Source organism: Eretmochelys imbricata, chromosome 23 (assembly GCF_965152235.1).
Source record: "Eretmochelys imbricata isolate rEreImb1 chromosome 23, rEreImb1.hap1, whole genome shotgun sequence".
In the NCBI taxonomy this organism is placed as follows: Eukaryota; Metazoa; Chordata; order Testudines; family Cheloniidae; genus Eretmochelys; species Eretmochelys imbricata.
Genome location: NC_135594.1, coordinates 11,408,069 through 11,429,286, shown reverse-complemented (window position 1 = coordinate 11,429,286; position 21,218 = coordinate 11,408,069). Strand labels below are relative to the sequence as shown.

At 45.1% G+C, this 21,218-nt stretch overlaps 1 protein-coding gene and 1 pseudogene across 2 annotated transcripts in view; both read left to right on the top strand.

Moving 5' to 3' along the window:
• Positions 1-21,218, top strand: part of LOC144279313 (uncharacterized) — a 284,264-nt pseudogene that overhangs the window by 59,364 nt on the left and 203,682 nt on the right.
• TRIM28 (tripartite motif containing 28) overlaps positions 1-21,218 on the top strand; it is a 54,161-nt gene that overhangs the window by 10,635 nt on the left and 22,308 nt on the right. For both annotated transcript variants that reach the window (XM_077840421.1, XM_077840420.1), the window contains exon 2: positions 18,982-19,094. In XM_077840421.1, coding sequence (XP_077696547.1) covers positions 18,982-19,094 — 113 coding nt within the window. The remainder of the gene's footprint in view (positions 1-18,981; positions 19,095-21,218) is intronic.

Below are 21,218 nucleotides of genomic sequence, written 5' to 3'. Positions count from 1 at the left end.
CCATACTTCTTTAACTTGCTGACAAGAATACTGTGGGAGACTGTGTCAAAAGCTTTGCTAAAGTCAAGAAACAATACATCCACTGCTTTCCCTTCATCCACAGAACCAGTAATCTCATCATAGAAGGCGATTAGATTAGTCAGGCATGACCTTCCCTTGGTGAATTCATACTGACAGTTCCTGATCACTTTCCTCTCATGTAAGTGCTTCAGGATTGATTCTTTGAGGACCTGCTCCATGATTTTTCCGGGGACTGAGGTGAGGCTGACTGGCCTGTAGTTCCCAGGATCATCCTCCTTCCCTTTTTTTAAAGATTGGCACTACATTAGCCTTTTTCCAGTCATCCGGGACTTCCCCCGTTCGCCACGAGTTTTCAAAGATAATGGCCAATGGCTCTGCAATCACAGCCGCCAACTCCTTTAGCACTCTCGGATGCAACTCATCCGGCCCCATGGATTTGTGCACGTCCAGCTTTTCTAAATAGTCCCTAACCACCTCTTTCTCCACAGAGGGCTGGCCATCTCTTCCCCATGTTGTGATGCCCAGCACAGCAGTCTGGGAGCTGACCTTGTTAGTGAAGACAGAGGCAAAAAAAGCATTGAGTACATTAGCTTTTTCCACATCCTCTGTCACTAGGTTGCCTCCCTCATTCATTAAGGGGTCCACACTTTCCTTGGCTTTCTTCTTGTTGCCAACATACCTGAAGAAACCCTTCTTGTTTGATTCCAGCAAGGGCTCTGGCTGGTGAGCAGTCCTTCAAACTCCACCAGTAGTTTGTGTTTACAAGTCCATAAAGTGTGAATTCTTTTTTTGTTCAGTACAAGCAGCTCTCAGATTCATGGGAGGTTCTCCTTATGCTGTTCAGGCCTTTTGATCTTGAGAGTAGGTAATTTGTAGACAAGGTTTTCCACAGAGTGAAAAGATCAGGCCTGTAGGTGAGCATTGGCTTAGTGTCTTCATAAAAGCACTTCAGCAACTGCGTCCATGCAGTGTTTTAAGTGTGGACGTGCCCTTAAACTGAATTCAGTAAGGCATGTCCAGGAAATTACCATACCTGTTTCTCAACCATCCTAATGTGAATGCAGTTATATCCGCATAAAGGCACAGTATCCTGGTATAGCTACACCTTTTAGGAAAGAGACTAAGCTCTACAGGGAATAAGGCACCCGTATACAGATACACCTGCATCCACACTAAGGGCTATAAAGATTTAACTGGCAGGAAAATCATACCCAAACAGTTAAACTGGGGTGAAAATTGTGTAGACAAGGCCTTCGTTAAAACAATGCAAATCTCTGATTTGACTTAAACCTGGCTTTCCGTTGATTTAGCCATGAGTTGAGAGAAATCAATGCAAGCCAAGCTTAAATTGATTTAGGAGGTGTTTTGGTCCCATTTTCATTGGGTTAATTAGATGGGTTTAACTTTGAATACAAAAATAGATAAGGCCTCTGAGCTCCCTTGGTGATTTCAGTCACCAAAAAAAAAAAAATATCAAACTTGCCTGTTAAAAATGTTTCTTGTTCCCTTTGTTGCTATTTGACAGTCCTTCAAATGGGAAGCTCTGAAAGTTTCTACACAGTGGGAAGAATAGGAAAGTATTGCATTTTTCCAACTTTCCAGTCATGGTAAATAGAAATGTTTCTTGTAACAAGTAGTGAAAAATGGTCAGTCTGATCAAGTTGCAGAGGAAATCCCCTGATTTCTATTTTGTGGCAGGTAGGGGAGGAGGGAAGGATAAAGGTCCCCTGCATGAAGTGGAACATGGAAGGGCTATACTTGGTGGAAAGTCATTTAGTCCTGTTCTGTGACATGTAAACCTCTTTCCCTCAAGTCTGTAGCAGTTGTGGAATAAGTTTTAAAGATCTTGTATGTTGGCATGTAATTGCTTGTCTGGCTGCAAGCATCAATGTGTATTCTGGTCACTAATAGATCCAGAATTAGGATTGTGACTTGCTTTGTAACTGTGTAAATTAGCTGTTCTGGTGACTACCCTAGAGCAGCGTTTCTCAATGGTGGCCTGTAAGGGGGCACTGGCTGTGTTGTGTCCCATGGGTGTAGGGGAAGAAAATGCAGTTGTACTGAGCTGGGAAAGGAGCAATATGTCTCTGCAAGCTCTGCCCCCCTGCAGAGCTCTGGGGGATAATATCTGTGCTGTAGAGCTTGTTTTGGTGTCCTCATGCACTGCTGCTGCAGAGCCTGAACTGTGATGTGAGAGACAAGATGGGTGTGCTAAGGGAAGCTATCCTGTCTATGGGCAGTACCAAACTCAGACCACCATCTCCCATCATCCTGAAATTACCTGTGATGTCCTACCATGATGACACACCTTCGTGCCCTTGAAGTATTACGGGCTTAGGGTGAATTGCCATGAGAAAACCAGGGTGTTTTTTTTTCAGTTGCTGGTGGGGAAAATTCTAAACACTGATCTAGATGTATAGAGCCCTGCACTAATACAAAAATGTGCATCAACATCCAATCCACATTTGCGCCTTTCCTTTAATGAGGAATGTGCACTTTGGTGAGTTTGGGAAGAAAATCTAGGCATTGGTCTAGTTTGAAAACTCTCTATGATCATAGGAAGTGCCGGATTGGATCAGATCCATGGTCCGTTTTGTCAAGTTCCTGTTTCTGACAGTGGCTGGCGGCAGACGTTTCAGAGGAAGGTGTGAAACCTTCTAAACCTTGATAGTTAAATGAGCTTAAACCTTGAAGCATGAGGCTTAATATCTCTTCACAAATGTTAATCTAACTGGGTATTCTTAATTGTTAGAGAGCTTATTCCTTCACTCTCCCACTTCCCTGGTCCTTCTCACATGAACAGAGAGCAACAATACCCGAAGTCCGAAGGTGCAAACAATTCGATGTTTATTGGGGTGAACTTCCAGCAAGCTTAAATACAAGTTCCTTTTCCTTATTTCCGAATCCCAACTTACTTCCTGTTTGCCCCTAATTTATATAGTAATATTCTTAGCTATACCTTAACCAATCATTCTACTGAAATTTAACTAACCAATCCTAACATATTGTAACATGATTATGTAACCAATTATATCCCACCACCTTAATTAGTTTACACCCAGCAAAATTAATTATACAGCAGACAGGAACAATCACAGAACCAAACAGAGATTATACAGACAAACAATAGCAAAGTGGGAACTATAATGGCAAGACAATACAGAAGTGAGGATTTCACATCCCAGTATTGATAAGTGAGTTCTTGCCAGACAGGATGCTATCAAACTAAGTTTTCTTTTACATTTTCTAGGCACTTCCCTTTCTCTGGAGCTGATAGGCATACAATCCTGTCCTGATAGTGCCTAACAGCCCAATAGCACCTTTTTTCAATGTGACGATGTGACCGTTCGCTTCCCAGCTTATGGCTGCCTCTGCTGCTTAGCCAAAGGCCTTAGCCTAAGAACAGGGCCCCAGACTGTCACAGTAAGAGAAGGACCTTACATTGGCAGACAGTGATTTTGATTCTTTCTTTTATACCTCTAACTAGCCAAGTGATAAGAATACACCTAAATTCTTAAAGTACAGGCCTTTACAGACAGGCCTGAATATCTATATCCTAACATTAATCATACAGGGTATGTCTACGCTAACCACTGGATCGGTGGGCAGCGCTCAGTCCAGCAGGGATCGATTTATCACGTCTAATCTAAACACGATAAATCGACCCCGAGCGCTCTCCCGTTGACTCCTCTACTCCACTGCTGTGAGAGATGCAGGCAGAGTTGATGGGGAAGCGGCAGCAGTCGGCTCCCCACGGTGAAGATACCATGGTTAGTCGATCTAAGTACATCGACTTCAGCAATGTTATTCACATAGCTGAAGTTGCGTAACTTAGATCAATTTCTCCCCCCAGTGTAGACCAGGGCATAGATGTCCACTCCCTCCTGAACCTTGCCTTAAGTTTTTGGCCTCAACAAGAGCTCTAGGATTCTGCATTGCACCTAACAATGGCTTTCCTGTAGCTGCTGCTGTAATATATATGTGGAAGGTTCCTGACTGGAAGTAGCTAAAAATTACAGCTTGTATAGGCCAAGTGCATTTGGCATTGGAGAGAGGTCATTGGCCTCATGCGTGCGGTCACCCAGAGATGCTATAATGGAGGTCTTCCTTTGTCATTGAACAGACTTCCAGATACATGGACTGCAATTCTATACTAAAAAAAATCATAGTAAATATCTGCTTATTCCAGTAGTGCAGTCTCAGCTCTGCGCCTACATCATCTTCCACTGAAATAGATACATGTGATATGATCTCAGCAGTGTGCAATTGGATTCCTCCCTTAAATACTTAGGCAGAAATGTTAAACTTGCAAACTTACTTTTGCATTAAGGGCAGAAGGCCTGAAAATCTCAACTTTCATCTTTAGACAGACAAGGTGAGTGAGGTAATATCTCTCTATTGGATCAACTTCTGGTGAAAGAAGTTTTCGAGCTTACACAGAATTCAAGCCTGGGAAAGGTACTCAAAAGGTATATCTACACTGCAGTTGGCATGTGCCAGCTGACTTGGGCAAAAGGGCTGTTTGAGGTGTAGCTATTCAGGCTTGGCCTGGAGCTGGGCTCTAGGAACTGGAGAGGTAGGAGGGTCCCAGAACTCTTGAGCCCAAACATCTACACTGCTGTTAAAATCCCAGAGCTTGGGTCAGCTGGCACAGGCCAGCTGCGGGTATCTAATTGCAGTGTAAACCTACTGTGGCAAGGCACCTGTTCTCTCTCACCAGACTTAGCGTTTCTCCCTCTGGTGAGGGCAGGCCTGCGGTAATCAGCCCCACTCAGGCAGGGTTTGCCTTCCCCCTTCTGTGCTCCCTTGGTCATATTTTCTGGGTAGGCCTGAGGGTTGGCCTAAGGAGTGATCCTCCACCAAACAAACCCATGAGGGGTACCTTTCGCTGCCCCCCTCGCTGGGGCAAGGTATCATCCAGTTGGTTGTCCTGGAGTGTCAGTCCTTCCTCTAGCCGGCACTTGGGTTTGGCTGTTGCTCCTATGAGAAGAAACAGTCTCTCAGCCTGAAACAGCCTATTTCCCTGCTGCCACTAGGCTGGCAGCAGCTTGTCTCTCTCTCTCTCCTTTGCTCTCCCCAGGGGAGGGTTTTTTAAGGCCTTAGGCAGCCCTTAATTGGATTCAGGTGTCCTTAATTGACCTGACATAACCTCTTCTCAGCTTGTAGGAAAAAGGGCCTTTAACCAGGGCTTTGGAGCTGTGTTCCGGCTCCACTCCAGCTCCAGGCAAAAACCCACAGCTCCACTGCTCTAGAGCTGCTCCAGGTCCGGACTCTGCTCCAAAGCCCTGCCTTTAACATTCTAGGGCTAATATATCCGCCTTCCAGGACCCTCTTGCAGCCATCTGGCCTGACTTTGTCACATATCCTCCCTTCCTGCTCAACACCATGGGGTTGGGCTACTTGGGTTGAAAAATAGTACACCCTTGACAGGCCATCAGTGTTGCCATGTCTGGTCCCTGACCTGTTCCCTTCTGAAGTGGAAGGGTTCTAATGACCGGAACCATCTCGTTACCCTTGCATTTTTCTTTGTTCCGTGCATCTATTTCAGGGGGGCATGATCAGTGATGAGGGTAAACCTCTGTCAGAGAAGGTTGTAATGGAGGGTTTCCACGGCCTACTTTACCGCAAGGCATTCTTTCTCTACCACAGTATAGTTTTGTTCTATGGGCAGGAGTTTCCTACTGAGGAATAGGATTGGGTGTCCTTCCTCTCCTACCATTTGAGAAAGCACAGCTCCCAACCCTACCTCGGCGGCATCGGTTTGCAGTATAAACTCTTAAAGTCTGGGGCTGCTAGTACTGGGTTACTGCAGAGGGTGGTCCTCAGGTCTGTAAAAGCTGCTTCAGCTGCGCCGGTGCATTTCACTATGTCTGGGCCCTGAGCTTTTATCAGATCCATCAATAGGTATGCTCTGGTAGCAAAATAGGGAATGAATCATCTACAGTACCCAGTTATCCCCAGGAATGCTCTGAGCTGTTTCTTCTGGATCAGTTGGGCCAACTTTCTATCGCCTCTAACTTGTTCAGTTGGAGCTTCACTACACCCCTCCCCACGATGTACCTGATGTATTTGGCTTCTGCTAGCCCTATTGCACATTTGGAGGGATTCACAGTGAGACCTGCCTTCCTCAGGGTATCCAGTACTGCTTCCACCTTTTCTAGGTGCGTCTCCCAATCTGGGCTATGCATGATAACATCATCCAGGTAAGCAGCCACATACTTGCCATGTGGATGCAACAGGTTATCCATGAGCCGCTGGAAGGTTGCAGGAGCCCCATGTAGCCCAAAAGGGAGGAGGACCGTGTATTGGTACAATCCTTCTGGTGTAGAAAATGCAGTCTTCTCTTTGGCTTCCTTGGCCAGAGGGATTTGCCAATAACCTTTGGTCAGGTCAAGGGTGGACAAAAATCGGCCTTTTCCAATTAGTCGATTAGCTTGTCAGCCCGAGGTATCGAACTGGGACACCTTGTTTAATTTTCTGAAGTCATTGCAGAACCTCATGCTGCCATCTCATTTAGGTACGAGGATGGTTGGACTTGGACCATTGACTATGGGATTCCTCAATGACTCCTAACTCTAACATTCTCTTAACTTTAGTCCTGATCTTCTCTTCTTGCCGCTGGGATCCGGTAGGGCTTAACGTTCACCTTTACTCCAAGATCTGTGATGATATGATGATCAACTTCTGTGATCCTGCTTGGCTTCTCTGAGAACACATTGGGGTTCCGTTCAATCATATTGATACCTTCTGCTCGTTGTTCAGAGTCAATTCAGGGGATATTCTTACCTGTCCTTGATGTTTATTTTCTTGGGGTAGCATCTCCAGTGTTATCAGATGAACCTCTGTCTTGCCAGGGCTTCAGTAGGTTCATGACTATCCTCTCCAATGGGACTTCAATAATTGGCAGAGGTACTAAAGGGACCCTTAAGCATGGTTGGGCCATGTAATTGGCACTCTGGCAGGAGGCACAATATCGTCAGACCTCCATATAAACTCCTGGCCAAACGAACATCTGTAGGATTTGATGGAGGGTCTTATCTATCCCTTGGTGTACTCCATACAAATGACTGTGATATAGGTCCAACACTGCCCTTTGGTGGTGCCTTCGAGGTACCAAGAGTTGCTCCACTTTTTGCGCTTGCATTTGAACTACTCTATATAATAGGTCCCTTTTTATCTATTCTCATATAGCAGATCATTGGCCTGATCCTGCCCAAAATTCTCAAATGAGGCTTCAGTATGCCCAAACTCAAAGGGACCTACTTCTGCTTCCCTCTAAGGGTTGGTCTCTGTGGAACTGGGTCCAGCTTCTGGCTCATCAACCCTCTGCATCGTTCCCCTTCCAGCTGGACACACTTTCTTCCCTACAAGTGTAGCCTTTTGGTTCTGGACCAAAATCTTGGTTCCCATCATCTTGTCTGCCCTCCTTTCTCGCCTAGTCTTCCAGGGCTTCCCAGGTGTAGAGAACAAGTCCTGGGCTAATTCACAGAAGACCAGGAGAGGGCTAGTTCCTGGGGTGATTGTATCAATCCCAGGGTTGTTACCCTCCTCTGGGGAGTAGGTCTTCAAGCCCTGGGAAGTCTCGTTTTGTAAGGACTGGATATGGGAGTTTCAGAACCATCTCTGCTGTCACCCTTGTGGTATTCCCCCGGACCTCAATTTGTACAGGGAAGGTCAGATAATAGACAGCACCATGCACACAGGTGTGCTACAGCTGGTCCCACCCCACTAGTTTCCCTGAGACCAGCGTGATGGCACTTCTGGAGTCCACTAATGCAATAATGGTCTGATGTCATTCATCCTAACTGGCCATGTGTATCTGTGTGGAGCCATTGTGACTCCCACAAGGTTTATCAAGCCACAAAGACCTTCATGATCATCTCCCCTCCCCCCCCTTGCATTGCATGGGCTCATCCACATTAGGGCACTGAGCAACTATATACCCTACTTCCCCACAAGCATAACATCTGTATCCTGCTCAAAGGAAAAACCCGCACAACACCTTCAGAAGACAAACCTGGGAGCTTAAATTCGTAACTTTGTTAGACCCTAAAAATCATGAACTTAAAGACTCTCTGGATTTATGGCTCAGTACAACAATCTATAACCCACTATTCCAGTGGCTCTCAACTTTCCAGACTACAGTACCCCTTTCAGGAGTCTGATTAGTCTTGCATACACCAAAGTTTCACTTCACTGAAAAACTACTTGCTTGCTTTTTGTATTTTTCTTTGATATTGTCAGCACACTATTACTGAAAAATTGCTGACTTTCTCATTACCATATAATTATAAAACAAGTGGATTGGAATATAAATATTGTACTTGTCAGTGTATAGTATATAGTATAAAGAAGACTTTGTACTGACTTCTCTCTAATATTTTATGTAGCCTGTTGAAAACTAGGCATCTATCTAGATGAGTTGATGTACCCCAAGGGGTACACGCATCCCTGGTTGAGAACCACTAACTGTCCTACAACTGCAGAGGTGTAACAATTTGTTCCACTCTGTGTTTAGCTGGGGCACTCCAAGTACCATTCCTAGACCTGAAGAAGAGCTCTATGTAAGCTCTAAAACTTCTCTCACCAACAGAGGTTGGTCCAGTAAAAGATGTTATCTCACCCACCTTTTCTCTCTCATTTAATGGGACCCACTCATTTCATGCAAACAACTGTTGTCGTGCTGTTGCGAATCTTCCCTTTTCACTTTGATGTCTGCTCGACTCTCTGCGAACAGCATATAAAACACTTCACTTATAGAGCCCTGCCTGGGAACTATTTTTTTTAACGTGCTCCTATCCCACCCCACAATACCCGCTCCTACATTGTTTCTTCCATTTTTATGCTGCTCCCACCCACAAAAACTTTAGATACCGCAACAGATTTCCCCCATGCTACTAAAAAAACAAAAAGGTTGGTTAGTATATTTTATATATAAATGGAATTCAGGCACAATTTTTACCACCAAAAATAAGACCAATCTTGCTTAAACCATGAAATAAATAATAAATAGCAGTTTCCCTGATAGGCTACTCTTGATAAATTTGAGAGATTTTGTTTTCCCACAAGTACTGCAGTCTGGGTTTTTTTGGTCCACCAAATCCATACCACAACAAAGTGAGTTTTACGTGCTCCTGTTCATATGGCAGCAGGACCTGTGGGATCCCAGTCCCACTGTATTGCTCTAAGAGTTGCAACTGATGGGTGACCCTTGAATTCAAAATGAAATTACTTTATATCCAAATTTTCACTGCTTAAATCACATGAACATAGGTTTGTCATTTTTGTTTATATGTAGCTATGAAATACCTGCGTGCAGTTATGATCACCAGTAGTATTGAACAAAATTATTGGTTGCAATTGGATTTTAGAATGAAATCTGGACTGAACAGCTGTGTCCCCATAGTTCTCCAACCTGGCGTGCCTTTTACAGTGCTGTGAGCGTAACAACTCCTGGTCTGCTCTCTCAGGCTCCAGCATGTAAAGGATTCCCAGCTGTACTTTGAATACTGTGGCCAGCCACTCTTGAATTACATTGCAGAGCAACACCAGCAAATTCCCAGTCCCAGACTTTCTCTCAGGAATGTGTATCTTGTACTACCCAGCCCTCTCCTGGACAACACAAGCTCATATGAAGTCTGTCGTTTTCTTAATAGAAAATGATATTCATAAATCTTGTTATCCCAAATGGAGTTTCCCAAACACTTCAGTCCAAGCACACTGGTTTAGATTAAACAAGTTTAACTACAGAAAATAGATTTGGTGATTACAAGTAATGAGGTATAGAAATCAGAATTAGCTGCATTTTACCTTTTTTCTTTGTAACCAACATCTAACTTACCAAGCTGTGATTTCAAAGCAAAAGTCTCTCACCACATGTTTTAGCAGTCTTACTGTATGAATTCCTTTCTGCCAGGATCCCTCCCTAGTCCAGTAATACTTTTTTATCCTTCAGGTGTTGTCAGTGCTGTGAGTAGAGATGACGGGAGAGATCTTTTGGGGTGTCTGTTCCCTTTTCTTAGTTTTTTCTTTGAAAATCATTTCCAGCTGAGGTTCGAGAGACTGTAAGTCTGGGGGGGTTGGGAATCTCCACTTTTTCTTTGCCAAAATGTAGGTGTCTAGCTCACGCCCTTTTTTTTTTTCTACCAAAGAATAGCCGCTTAACCAGGTGATAATCCATTTGATTTTTTTTACACCTACCTGAGGCCTCAGTTTGCCTTTTATCTCTGAGGAACTGGTTTGTGCCTGGTTTTTAAACTTGGAACATCTCAGCAATGTCATACAGTAGAATTTTATTGTAACTTTAGTGTTACCACACGTTATCAGGACAATCAGCAAATTGAGTTTTCAAATTATACCTCAAGGCATCCTTTGTACAAAATTTCAGTCTTGTAACCCCGGTGAACATAGTGGTACAGACTGTCACAGTGACTTAGGTGTAAGCACCAAATGAGTCACATGGAGCAGGGAACATCTAGATTTTAAATGTGGATGCAAAAAGGCAATGTCAAGGCCAGAAAGGAAGGACCACTGTCATTTAGGGCAAGTCTACACTTAAAAGGCTGTATCAGCTGTTGTAGCACTTAAATGAATATGCTCCTGTGCCATTGGGGGAGAGCCCCTTAATCAGTGTCCCCGAGAGGTGGTAGGTCTGTCAATGGGAGGAGTTCTCCTGTTGCCATACTACTGTCTACATGGGGTTAATACGTAAATCAGGTGTGGAGTTTTCACACCTCTGAGTAACATACTGACACAGGTCTGTAGCACAGAATTGGCCTTAGCCTGATCTCTTGCATAACAGGCTGGAGAACCTCTCAGTGGTTTTGAGCCCAGTAACTTGTGATTGACTAGATTGAATCTCTTAGAACTTGTGTATACTAGGAAAGGGGGGAGGGGTGTGTGTGTGTGTTAACTTGATTGAAAATCCCATTTAATATCAGTGTGGGCACAGTTACCTGGCATCTATTTTGGATGGTTAAATTATAGCCTAGATCAGTTGATTCTCAGACCTCAGTGGTTCAGGAGCCAAATTAGTATTACACAAAAGAGCCACAGTTGTATGAATTAATAGTTTAATTTATTATAGTACTTTATATTTAAATAGCATGATGGGAAATATTTATATATGATCACAGCAAAATGATCAGTATTGCTATTAACTTACATTTGTAAATTAAATCAGTGTTTTTAGATGTGCTGCAAATTGCTGCAGTAGACACATTAAAGAGACATTTGCAGCTTGTGAGCCTCAGTCTGAGTATCACTGGCCTAGGTCCTTCCCTATGCTTTAACTCCACAAATGTAGCCTGGGCACTGTTCCTTTGCTTGGACTACTTAGGGCATGCCTATACTCAGGGAAAAGTAAGTGCTCTGCGGGATAGGGGTAAAGAACTGCCAAGTCATGTGACTCCCTGAGGTCAGCTGATGAGCAGGTCAGCAGCCAGGTGATAAGGTGAGTTGCTGGTGGAGTTGACTAAGCTGTGAGTGAGAGGCACCAACACCTGCAGTTGTGGATTAATCTGTATAAATGAGTTTGCAGATGAGGTGCAGCCCTCCAGCTCTAGACAGCCAAACTGAACACTGCATGTATGGCTCTTTCTAGGGTTTGGTGTAGGTTGCCCCAGGTTTCCTACAGCAACTTAAATATAAGGGCTTGTTGCACTGGGTTTATTTTTGAAACATTGTAACTGCACTAGTGGAAACCCTTCATTTAAACATGGTGCATCAGTGTAAAAGGCTTGCACCTGTGCAGCTTACTGTGGCTTGAGTCACTGGTTGCACTGGTGCTGCACATGTGCATGAGAGGGGGTTTGTTCTAGTGCAGTTACATCAATGCCCTGAGCTGTACTCTGCTGTTACTTGGATTCATTTCCTTGTGGAAAAGTCTGGAAGCTAAATGCTACATGGGTTTTCAGCCTGGCTTAGTGTCAGTTTTTTCAGGTTGGAGTGGGTAATAGGTGCTCATCTAGCTACCTACAGGGGTGGAAATAGTTTTGTGGTGTTGAAACTGGAAGAGTCTTGGGACATACTGAGTTCTTGCTGAGAGGCTGGAGGCTGTTTTAAGGTGCTTTGTGCACTAAAGATCTGTTAAATGCACTGACTCTCTAGCACTCAGACACAGCTTTTCGGGCTGGCTTTTGTGACTGCTTCCTTGTGTTGGGTTTTGGAATGAATTGGTATTGTTGGGGTAAGTAGAAGGCCGGCCTAAGGCCATATCTTCATTCACAGTTCTGCTGGCTAACTAAAGGGTTGATTCTAAATCAATTTAGTTAAACTGGTTTAAAGCACTATAGGTACTCTTAATCTGATTTAAACCTATTTATATTGATTTAGCTTCAGGATCTACTTAAACTAACTCAATACAGGCCTGATTGAAATAGGATTAAGTGTCTACACCATGGTCTGTGCTGGCTTGTGTGAGTAAATCTGTTTAAAACCACCAGTGTCAAACTGATGCAGCACTGATTATAGACAAGGCTTAAGGCCTGAGGAGGGGGAGTGCATTTCAAGCCAGCTCTTTCCCATTTGCTGCTGGGCCTCAAGACCTCCTCTTCCCCTGCAGTGAGGGGGACTTCCAGATACAAGCAGAGTCCTGGCATCTGGCTTAGCCATGCCATGGAACAGTCTTGCTAATGGGCTAGAGCAGCATCCTCTTCTGAGAGGGATTTAGGAGGGACAGGTCTTCTGGAGGAGAGAAGTCTAGTCACGTGGACACCTGTAGCTGAGTGTATCCTCTAACTTTTGGCAGCTGTCCCCAGGAGTGCTGATGTTAGCTCCTAGGCTGCATAGTGTAGTTTGGGGGAAGTTTAATGCAGGAATTGTCAGTAACAACAAGCAGCAAGGGAAGAATTGCTCTAGATAAACCACGTCTCTGGAAACACTTGATGATGTCAAGCCTGGGAAATCCAAAAGACTGCAGCAGTTTGGAAAAAGCAACACACTGGAGAGGGAGGGAAGTTTGAGGAGACTAGACTGGCAAGCAGGATCTCCTGGGAGTGACTGAAGAGGTTAGGCCTGCCTAGTTCAGGATGGCAGGATTAGTAGGATTTGGGGTAAGGCTGCTGGGTTTTTTTAATAGTCTTGCTCTGAAGTTCCTGCTATTAAAATGAACATTTGGTATGTTTCTTCACTGGATGCTGCTGTTCACTGTGTACAGAATAGAAGTAGTAGATGTCCAAGCCCAGTTGGACCTGCGGTAAGCATGGTTGATGTATAGGATGTGGTGGCCTAGGGACTGAGCCGTAGAACTCTGGAATCCCACTCCAGAGGAGATAAAGGCATGAAGCCAGAAGGATCTGCTCTAGGAATTATTTTGGGGAAGTTCTATGTCTGGTATCATACAGGGAGTCAGGCTAGATGATCACAATGGTTCTGTGACTGGTTCCCCCTGGGGTGCCACCTGAAACTGGGGTACCACTGAGCCCTCTGACCCACCCTCACACTGCGCTGCTGTGACAAGTTACAAAGCCCTCCAAGCTTGCACTTTCACCAGCATTCATGTAGGTAGGGACACACCCAGCTGCAGTCACATGCAGGCTCTCTAACCACCAGTCTAGGGCCCCAGAACAGTACTGTCCTGCCTTTCAAATCTGGCCAGTATATGGGTTTAACACCTGGTCTGCCTCTCCCTCAATGTGAAGAGGACCATACACACTTACAGTAACCAAACTGAGATTTTCCCTAGAGGCCTTTGTCAAGGTTCCTTCCCCACTCTGAACTCTAAGGTACAGATGTGGGGACCTGCATGAAAACCTCCTAAGCTTATTTTTACCAGCTTAGGTTAAAACTTCCCCAAGGTACAAACTATTTTACCTTTTGCCCTTGGACTTTATTGCTGCCACCACCAAACATCTAACAGGGATATAACTGGGAAAGAGCCTGTTTGGATACGTCTTCTCCCCTCCCCACCCCAAATCTTACACCCCCCTTCTTGGAGAAGGTTTGATAAAAATCCTCACCAATTTGCATAGGTGAACGCAGACCCAAACCCTTGGATCTTAAGAACAATTGAAAAGCATTCAGATTCTTAAAAGAATTTTAATAGAAGTAAAAAGAATCACCTCTGTAAAATCAGGATGGTAAATGCCTTACAGGGTAATCCGATTCAAAACATAGAGAATCCCTCTAGGCAAAACCTTAAGTTACAAAAAGACACAAACAGGAATATCCATTCCATTCAGCACAGCTTATTTTCTCAGCCATTTAAAGAAATCAGAATCTAATACATATCTAGCTAGATTACTTACTAAATTCTAAGACTCCATTCCTGTTGTGTCTCCGGCAAAAAGCATCACACAGATGGAGAGAGGCTGTTTCTCCCTTCCCCCAGCTTTTGAAAGTATCTTGTCTCCTCATTGGGTCATTTTGGTCAGGTGCCAGCAAGGTTATCCTAGCTTCTTAACCTTTTACAGGTGAAAGGGTTTTTCCTCTGGCCAGGACAGATTTTAAAGGTGTTTTCCCTTCCCTTTTATATTTATGACAGCCGTAGTCAAATGCACACTGGTTTGGATTAAAACAAAAGTTTAAGTACAAAAGGATAGAGATTTTTTAAGTGATTATAAATAATAGCAAACAGATGAAAGCAGATTACCTAGTTAATAAACACATCCTCAAACTGATCTTAACATGCTAGAGAGGTAGGATATGAATTAGCAAATTCTCAACCTGAGTGATAAACAGGCTGGCAGATTCTTAAGGCACAAGCTGCCTTGGCTTTGCAGCTTGGGTTTCTCAGGTTTTCATACACAGGCTAGCAATCCCTTAGCCTGGGACCATCACTTTCCCCTGTTCAGTCTTTATTCCTCAGGTGTTTCCAGGTGTGATGTTGCAGGGAGAGTGAGGTCCCCTCATGATGTCATTTCCACCCTTTTATATCTTCTTCCCACTTGCTCGAAAGCTCTTTTGCTGTGACTTGGGCCATACAGTTCTCATTGTGTAGTACTGTGGTACACAGTTCCCAGGGTAATCCTTGTGCTTGTGTGCATTTCCTCCAATAAGCCATTAACATTGTTAGGCCTTTTTATTGTTGTACCTGAAAGGCTGCTTGTGGTTGTTTTCATCCTACAACATGTTTCAGTAATGCACACACAGCTAAACTTCATACAACAATAGCGCATACAATCCAAGATATTAATGTCAAGCAAATAAAGACTTTTAGAATACTTCACAAGGCATACTTTATACAAAACCTATCCTAATTACATGACAGTGGGGAATATTGGGGTGTCAGGTTCCTTCTGGCCTTGGAATCTGAATGAAAGGATTGGGTGCAGCTAGCCTTGCTGCTGTGGTACTGGCGGCTGACTTTCATGTGATTATTAGAGACCCAAGGTGGGTGAGGGTTATAGCTGTTGTTGAACTAACTTCTGTGGGTGAGACAAGCTTATGAGCTTACACAGCTCTTCTTCAGTAAGCTCCAAAGCTTGTGTGTCACCCATAGAAGTTGGTCCAGTAAAAGATGTTACCTCACCCACTGTGTGCCTCAACATCCTAGGGCCCACATGGCTACAACAACACTGCATCAAACTTGGTTAGGGGCTAAACACTCTCATGTAGCATTGTACAAGTTTGAGGATTCAGGTTTTAAAAAGAGCAGTTGAATTCCTCTTATGCTGTTATAATCTTTAGCAAGTTAATGAGTTTGTTTGCTTTTCACACACAGACCTCATGCAATCCTAAGCTCTAATGATCTGAAGAGTAAACTCAAAGGTAGGGGCAGCTCCTTGTAAGAGCAGGGGATAGAACTTCCACTGGTTCTGACATATATGAAAAATCAAACTAAAATCATGGAAAAGCTGAATGGCACTCGCTTTGGTTCCATGCTCAACAATCTAAAAAGTGGAATGCTGTGTTTCAGAGTGGGAGTTGGGCATGTTACCACTGGCAGCTAGCTCCCAGACTTGGGACTGGGATGCTGACAAACTTATCAAATTGCTTTGTCAGAAGTCCTGTGTATAGACTCTAGTTTCGTACTTAGTTCGAAGTGTCTTGAAATGGGAACTTCCAAGTCCATGCTGGGGGAGATGTTTCAGCTTTAACACCTGCCCACCCTTTTGAATGTAACTTTGTAAGGAAAAGGAAGCTTTTTGGGTTGCACTGCTTGCAAAGGATCCTGTACAGATTGCTGCATTCAGTCTGTTTCTGGCTTGCTATGACTATTGTGGGACAAAGTGATGACCACTTCAGGTGCTTTGGCCGCTCTGAAGGGTTTGTGGTGTTCCTGGTTGGCATGACTACTGCTGTTCTCAGCAGAAATCCTTCCCTCCAGAATGTAGAGACTGAATTTAAGGCCTTCTTCCCACCTGAATTTCTCTGGAGCTGCGTCTCCAAGGCTGCCACATCCACAGCTCATGCCCAGGTGGCTACAGCATTGTTTGTTTTTGCTTAGATGCTGTGATGATGCCTGGAAGTTGCCCATCCCACTCAGGCTGTACCAGGCTGAAATTATCCTTCTGCTTGGTAGCTAGATAAAATGGGGTAAGGATTAGCCAGAATACCTTATATTCTATACTCCAATTGCTGTGGCTGGGTTACACAGCACCTGTAGCCTTCAGTTTCAACATGAATGCACGGAAGAACTGTCTTTCAGCATCTCTTTATTTGGTGGCTCTTCCTCCCAGTGTCCTTTCCCATCAGGGCACTTTCCTAGATAAATTAGGAACTGAGTGTTCTGGATGGGTACTTCCCAAGGCATAAGATTCATGTCAGTTACTGAGTTGATTGTGGCAGATGAGCTGTTCGTTCTGCATCCAATTCAGCCACCCACACCAGGCTGGCTAGGCAGCAGAGCCAAGCAGGATAACACACAGGCTGGAAAATAGTTGTAACGGACGTGCCACTGCTGTAGGGTAGTACTTGCCACTACTTTCTCCATAATCTTGGCACTGCCTTCCTGTCATCTCCCCTAAGGGGGAAAGTTATGCTGCTCAGTGGAGGAGCTTCCATTATAGGACAAGGTGCAATGTTGAAGCTTGGTGCCTTTTAACACAGGCTAAGCCTGCACTGTGCTGAAATGTGTAGACTCTAGACTCTTGGAGCCTTTCCCAGGCAAAGTAGCAGAACTGCTGCTTGGGGGATTGGCTGTGTAGCAGGCTGGGGTTGGTTGTGGAGTGGCCCATACTATAGATCCAGGCACAGGAGCATTTAGGCTATGTCTACATGTTCCCATGGAAACCTGCCTGGGCCACTTGGCTTGCTATAAGAAAAGGAGTATTTGTGGCACCTTAGACTAACCAATTTATTTGAGCATGAGTTTTCGTGAGCTACAGCTCACTTCATCGGATGCATACCGTGGAAACTGCTATGTGGATGCAGTCAATGGAAATGGCTGAGATTAGAATCTTGTGACTGACTTAACTATGCAAAGAGCATGGCTCTTAAATACTTTGTTAGGCAGAGGGGTCTGGCCAGGTGGCCCGTTGGAGTGTTGTGGAGGTGTTGAGAGCTGTTTTTTCAGCCCCCACTTGAAAGATACAGGATCTCCTAGCTAAAAGGGATTAGCACCTGCTTAGACTGCAAAACTGTAGAGGTTGAGAGTTTCTGTTGTATTGTGGGAAATCTGTTTGCATAAATGCAAGTCATCTTGGGAGTATGGTTCAGCTAGCATGTTCCTGTTTGTTTTTCCTGACATCCCCCATTATATTAAACATCTTTGTACCATAAACATTCCAATAAGCGGGTCAACACTGTTCATAACACACGACAGGTGCTTAGATGCTGTGATGATGGATGCTGTGGAAAACAATGGCATAGTGTAGACATGGGGGTTTTTGTGCTTCTCTGCAGTTTTAAAAACGGGCTTACTTACCTCCATGCATCTAAATTGCTGATCATGCTTTGTACTCATGCTAAACATTGTGGAAACTTACTCGTAATTAAATTGCTGTAACCTGTTCTGTACATGCAGAATATATCCTGTATATTCTTGTGAGGTTTGCCAAGCGTGCTGTGCACTCAGTAGATGTCTCTGGTCTGTTAATATCTGGAATGTTTTCTGCAGAGATCAGAGAAGGTGTGTAAGGGTTATGGAATTTAATGCGCTGTAAGCAAGGGGAATATAAATGAGCGACAGTGAGGATGTAACAGTTGTAAGACTGTTTCCCAGATTGGTAATGTAGTCAACTTTCTGTGCTGTGCTGATTGATCTTCAGTTAATAAACAGAGCTCTCAATACAGAAGCACCTCAATGTTCCATGAGCCCAAACTCCAGGCAGAACCAGCTCTCCAGTTCCTCATGAGTAACTCTATAACCTCTTCATTTTAATGGCTGCTCCTCCAGGAGGCAAAGACACACGTGGGGTCTTCCTGCTCACTGGGGGAAATTCTGCTGAGTTCTGGGCACTTGAAAGGAGGCTAGCTTGCCTCTCTACCTGTCACATTGTGCTCCCCTGCTGTCTTCTGCTTAGGTGCTGTGGGCACAGACTGCCCTCTGACATGGCAGACTGTTTTGGGGGGAGGGAAATGGCTCCATCTCCCCATACTCTTGCTGTAAGATGTGTAGGGTCCCTGTGGCTGGTATTTGGTGAGTATGGAGGCCCCCTAATGTGGTGCTTTTAGGCTGGAGGGACCTAACTGGATGGGGGAGAGCCCACTGACTGTTCCGCTCGTGGAGCGTGAGCAGCTGCAGAAGATTTTCAGTGCATGATGCGGAGACCCTACCAGACAGCCTTTACATCCCACGTCCATACCTGCAGTGGCCATTCAGAGATGGTGCTAAGTTTCAGTATCTTAGCCCCGGTCTACAGATGTGTGTTGAAAAAAAACTAGATCGCTCAGGGGTGACTGACGGTTATATCAACCAAACTCCCAGTGTAGACAAAGCTATGTTGACAGGAGGGCTTCTCCCCCTGCTTCTCAGGGAGGAGGATTAACTACACTGGGGTGGCTCCCCAAGGATTAGTTACATATCTGCTGCTGCTTCCTGTGTGCATGATGCTCTCTTCTGCTCCTTTTCCCTTGCAGTGGTGGACTGCCCTGTGTGCAAACACCAGTGTTACCTCAAGGACATAGTGGAGAACTACTTCCTGAGAGACAGCGGGGCGGAGGCAGCCACAGACAGCAAGGATGCCAACCAGGTAGGGGTGTAACCTTCCTATCCCTTCCTCCCCAGAAGGGCTCTGATTGACCCCTCAGCAGAATACAGTTCTGCTCCCCACCCTATTATTCCCAGCTCGCCATGCAGGCTGGGCTTTGATGGGGGTGGCTTGCAGTCCCTCCTGCCATAGATCAGCTCAGTTCTCCTGGTAAAAAAAGGAAGCAGTGCAGAGCACCTGGCCCTTCCTTTCCTGACACCGTGTTCTGTGCTGAACCTGGCTGCTGAGGTTGGATGGGGCTGTATTGGGGATGTTGAGGCACCCCCAGGGTATGCCCTGCCTAGGGCAGGCAGTGCATTCATGGGTGCTTTGTCAGGCCCCTTTCGGAGGTGGTGGTTTGTTACCCAGCACAGCAGAGCCTATGGGTGCTACTGTGCTGTGCAGACACAGTAAAGCTTGGACCTCAGCGATTAATTATAAATAGACCAGATGGGAGTAGGGAGGGGATGGGACAAGACTCTTGATGTGTCACAGCAGGACTTGGTCCTGGGCCTTGATCTTTTGACACTTGCTCTTTCTAAGATGACCCATGTGTCATGCTAATCACTGTTACCTGTCTAGCTGCCCCTGGGTCCCCTATCTCAGAGCATCCCCTCGGGCGTCCAACCTCAGGCCTCATCTCTGTGACTTCCCCACTCCTAGACCCGTCTCCCTGTGTACCAGCTGTGCTTACCCAGCAGGTCCAAACAGACCAGTGCCTGCGGTTCTTCTGTTTGTGCAGCAAATAGTGACCCAAAGAAAACGGCCGCTTTAAAACGAAGTGCAGCAGTGGGAACACAGCAAAGCATAAGAGACGCTGTTTTAAGGCTGTCTACATTGGCAATTTACAGCGCTGAGACTTTCTCATTCAGGGGTGTGAAAAAACACCCCCCTGAGTGCAGTAAGTTTCAGCACTGTAAAGCACCAGTGTAGACAGGGCACCAGTGCTGGGAGCTACGCTCCTTGTTGAAGTGGTGGTGTTAGAGAGCTGGGAGAGCTGCACCGTGACCACACAAGGCACCTTAAAGTGCTGCCAGTGTAGACTAGCCATTAGGTACATGTCTGTCTCAAATAAAAGCTCAGGTGAGGCCTGTCTTACCCTGACCTCTGCCGTCTGAGGGCCTGTCTGCCCCGTCATTGAGGGCCTGTCTTTTTATCCAGCCGAAGGCTGTTTGTTCAGCTTGGCCAGCTCCTCAGGTGGTGGAAACCAGAACTTGAAAGTAAATAGCCTGGGTGTTTTCTGGAGCAGTTGTCAGGCCATTACCCAGGGATTTCAGAGCTCAAAACTGTGGTAACTTAATTGGTTTTCTCCAGGCGGTGTCAGGATTAAATCAATGGGGACAAACGACTGCTTTCATCCAAAGCTCCCTTTTTGAGTCTCAGGTGCACACATGCCATAGCAATAGTTTTAGAGCACACCCAAGTAGTTTACCCAAAGTCTGAGATGCTTTTGAGTGATCAGTAGCTGGGGTTCTGGGGTCCCTCCTTCCATCCAGCTTTAGGGTTGCCAGTTTTGGTTGGACATATTCCTGGAGGTTTCATCACCTGACCTCTTTAATTCCAAGATTAATCTTTAATTCTTGGAGACTCCAGAACAATCCTGAAGGGTTGGCAACCCTAGTCCAGCTGCTGGGGAGAAGATAGTAGTTGCTGCTCAAATAAAAGCTCCCTCAAACTACTCCAAAGTGTTTTTACTAAATCTTTTATAGCTGCTAACTTAAACAAAGCACATAACTCAGTGACTCCTATTGGGTCACCAATTCTCCTAGCTTCAGTAAATTGCTCATTATCCCTTATCAGCAAAGCATTGTTAGTCATAATAAAACTTGTCGGGCACTCAGAACCGAGGTTGGCTATTCACACACCCCCTTCCATTCTCATAGTCCATTAACTCTGTTCCATCCTCCCATTCTGTTGAGCAAAACTGCAAACATACAGCTGTTTGGCCTTGCCTCTCAAAGTCCTATCTAGTGTATTTGCTTTCAACTAACAGTGGTAGGACACACACGATGGCTGCAGTTAGGTCACGTTCAATTCTCTCATTACAAGGACTGTCTGCTTGAATGAAGTCCTTGTCACCCTCTTAGGCGGTCTACACTACAAATGTCCACATCCCCGAGTGAAATA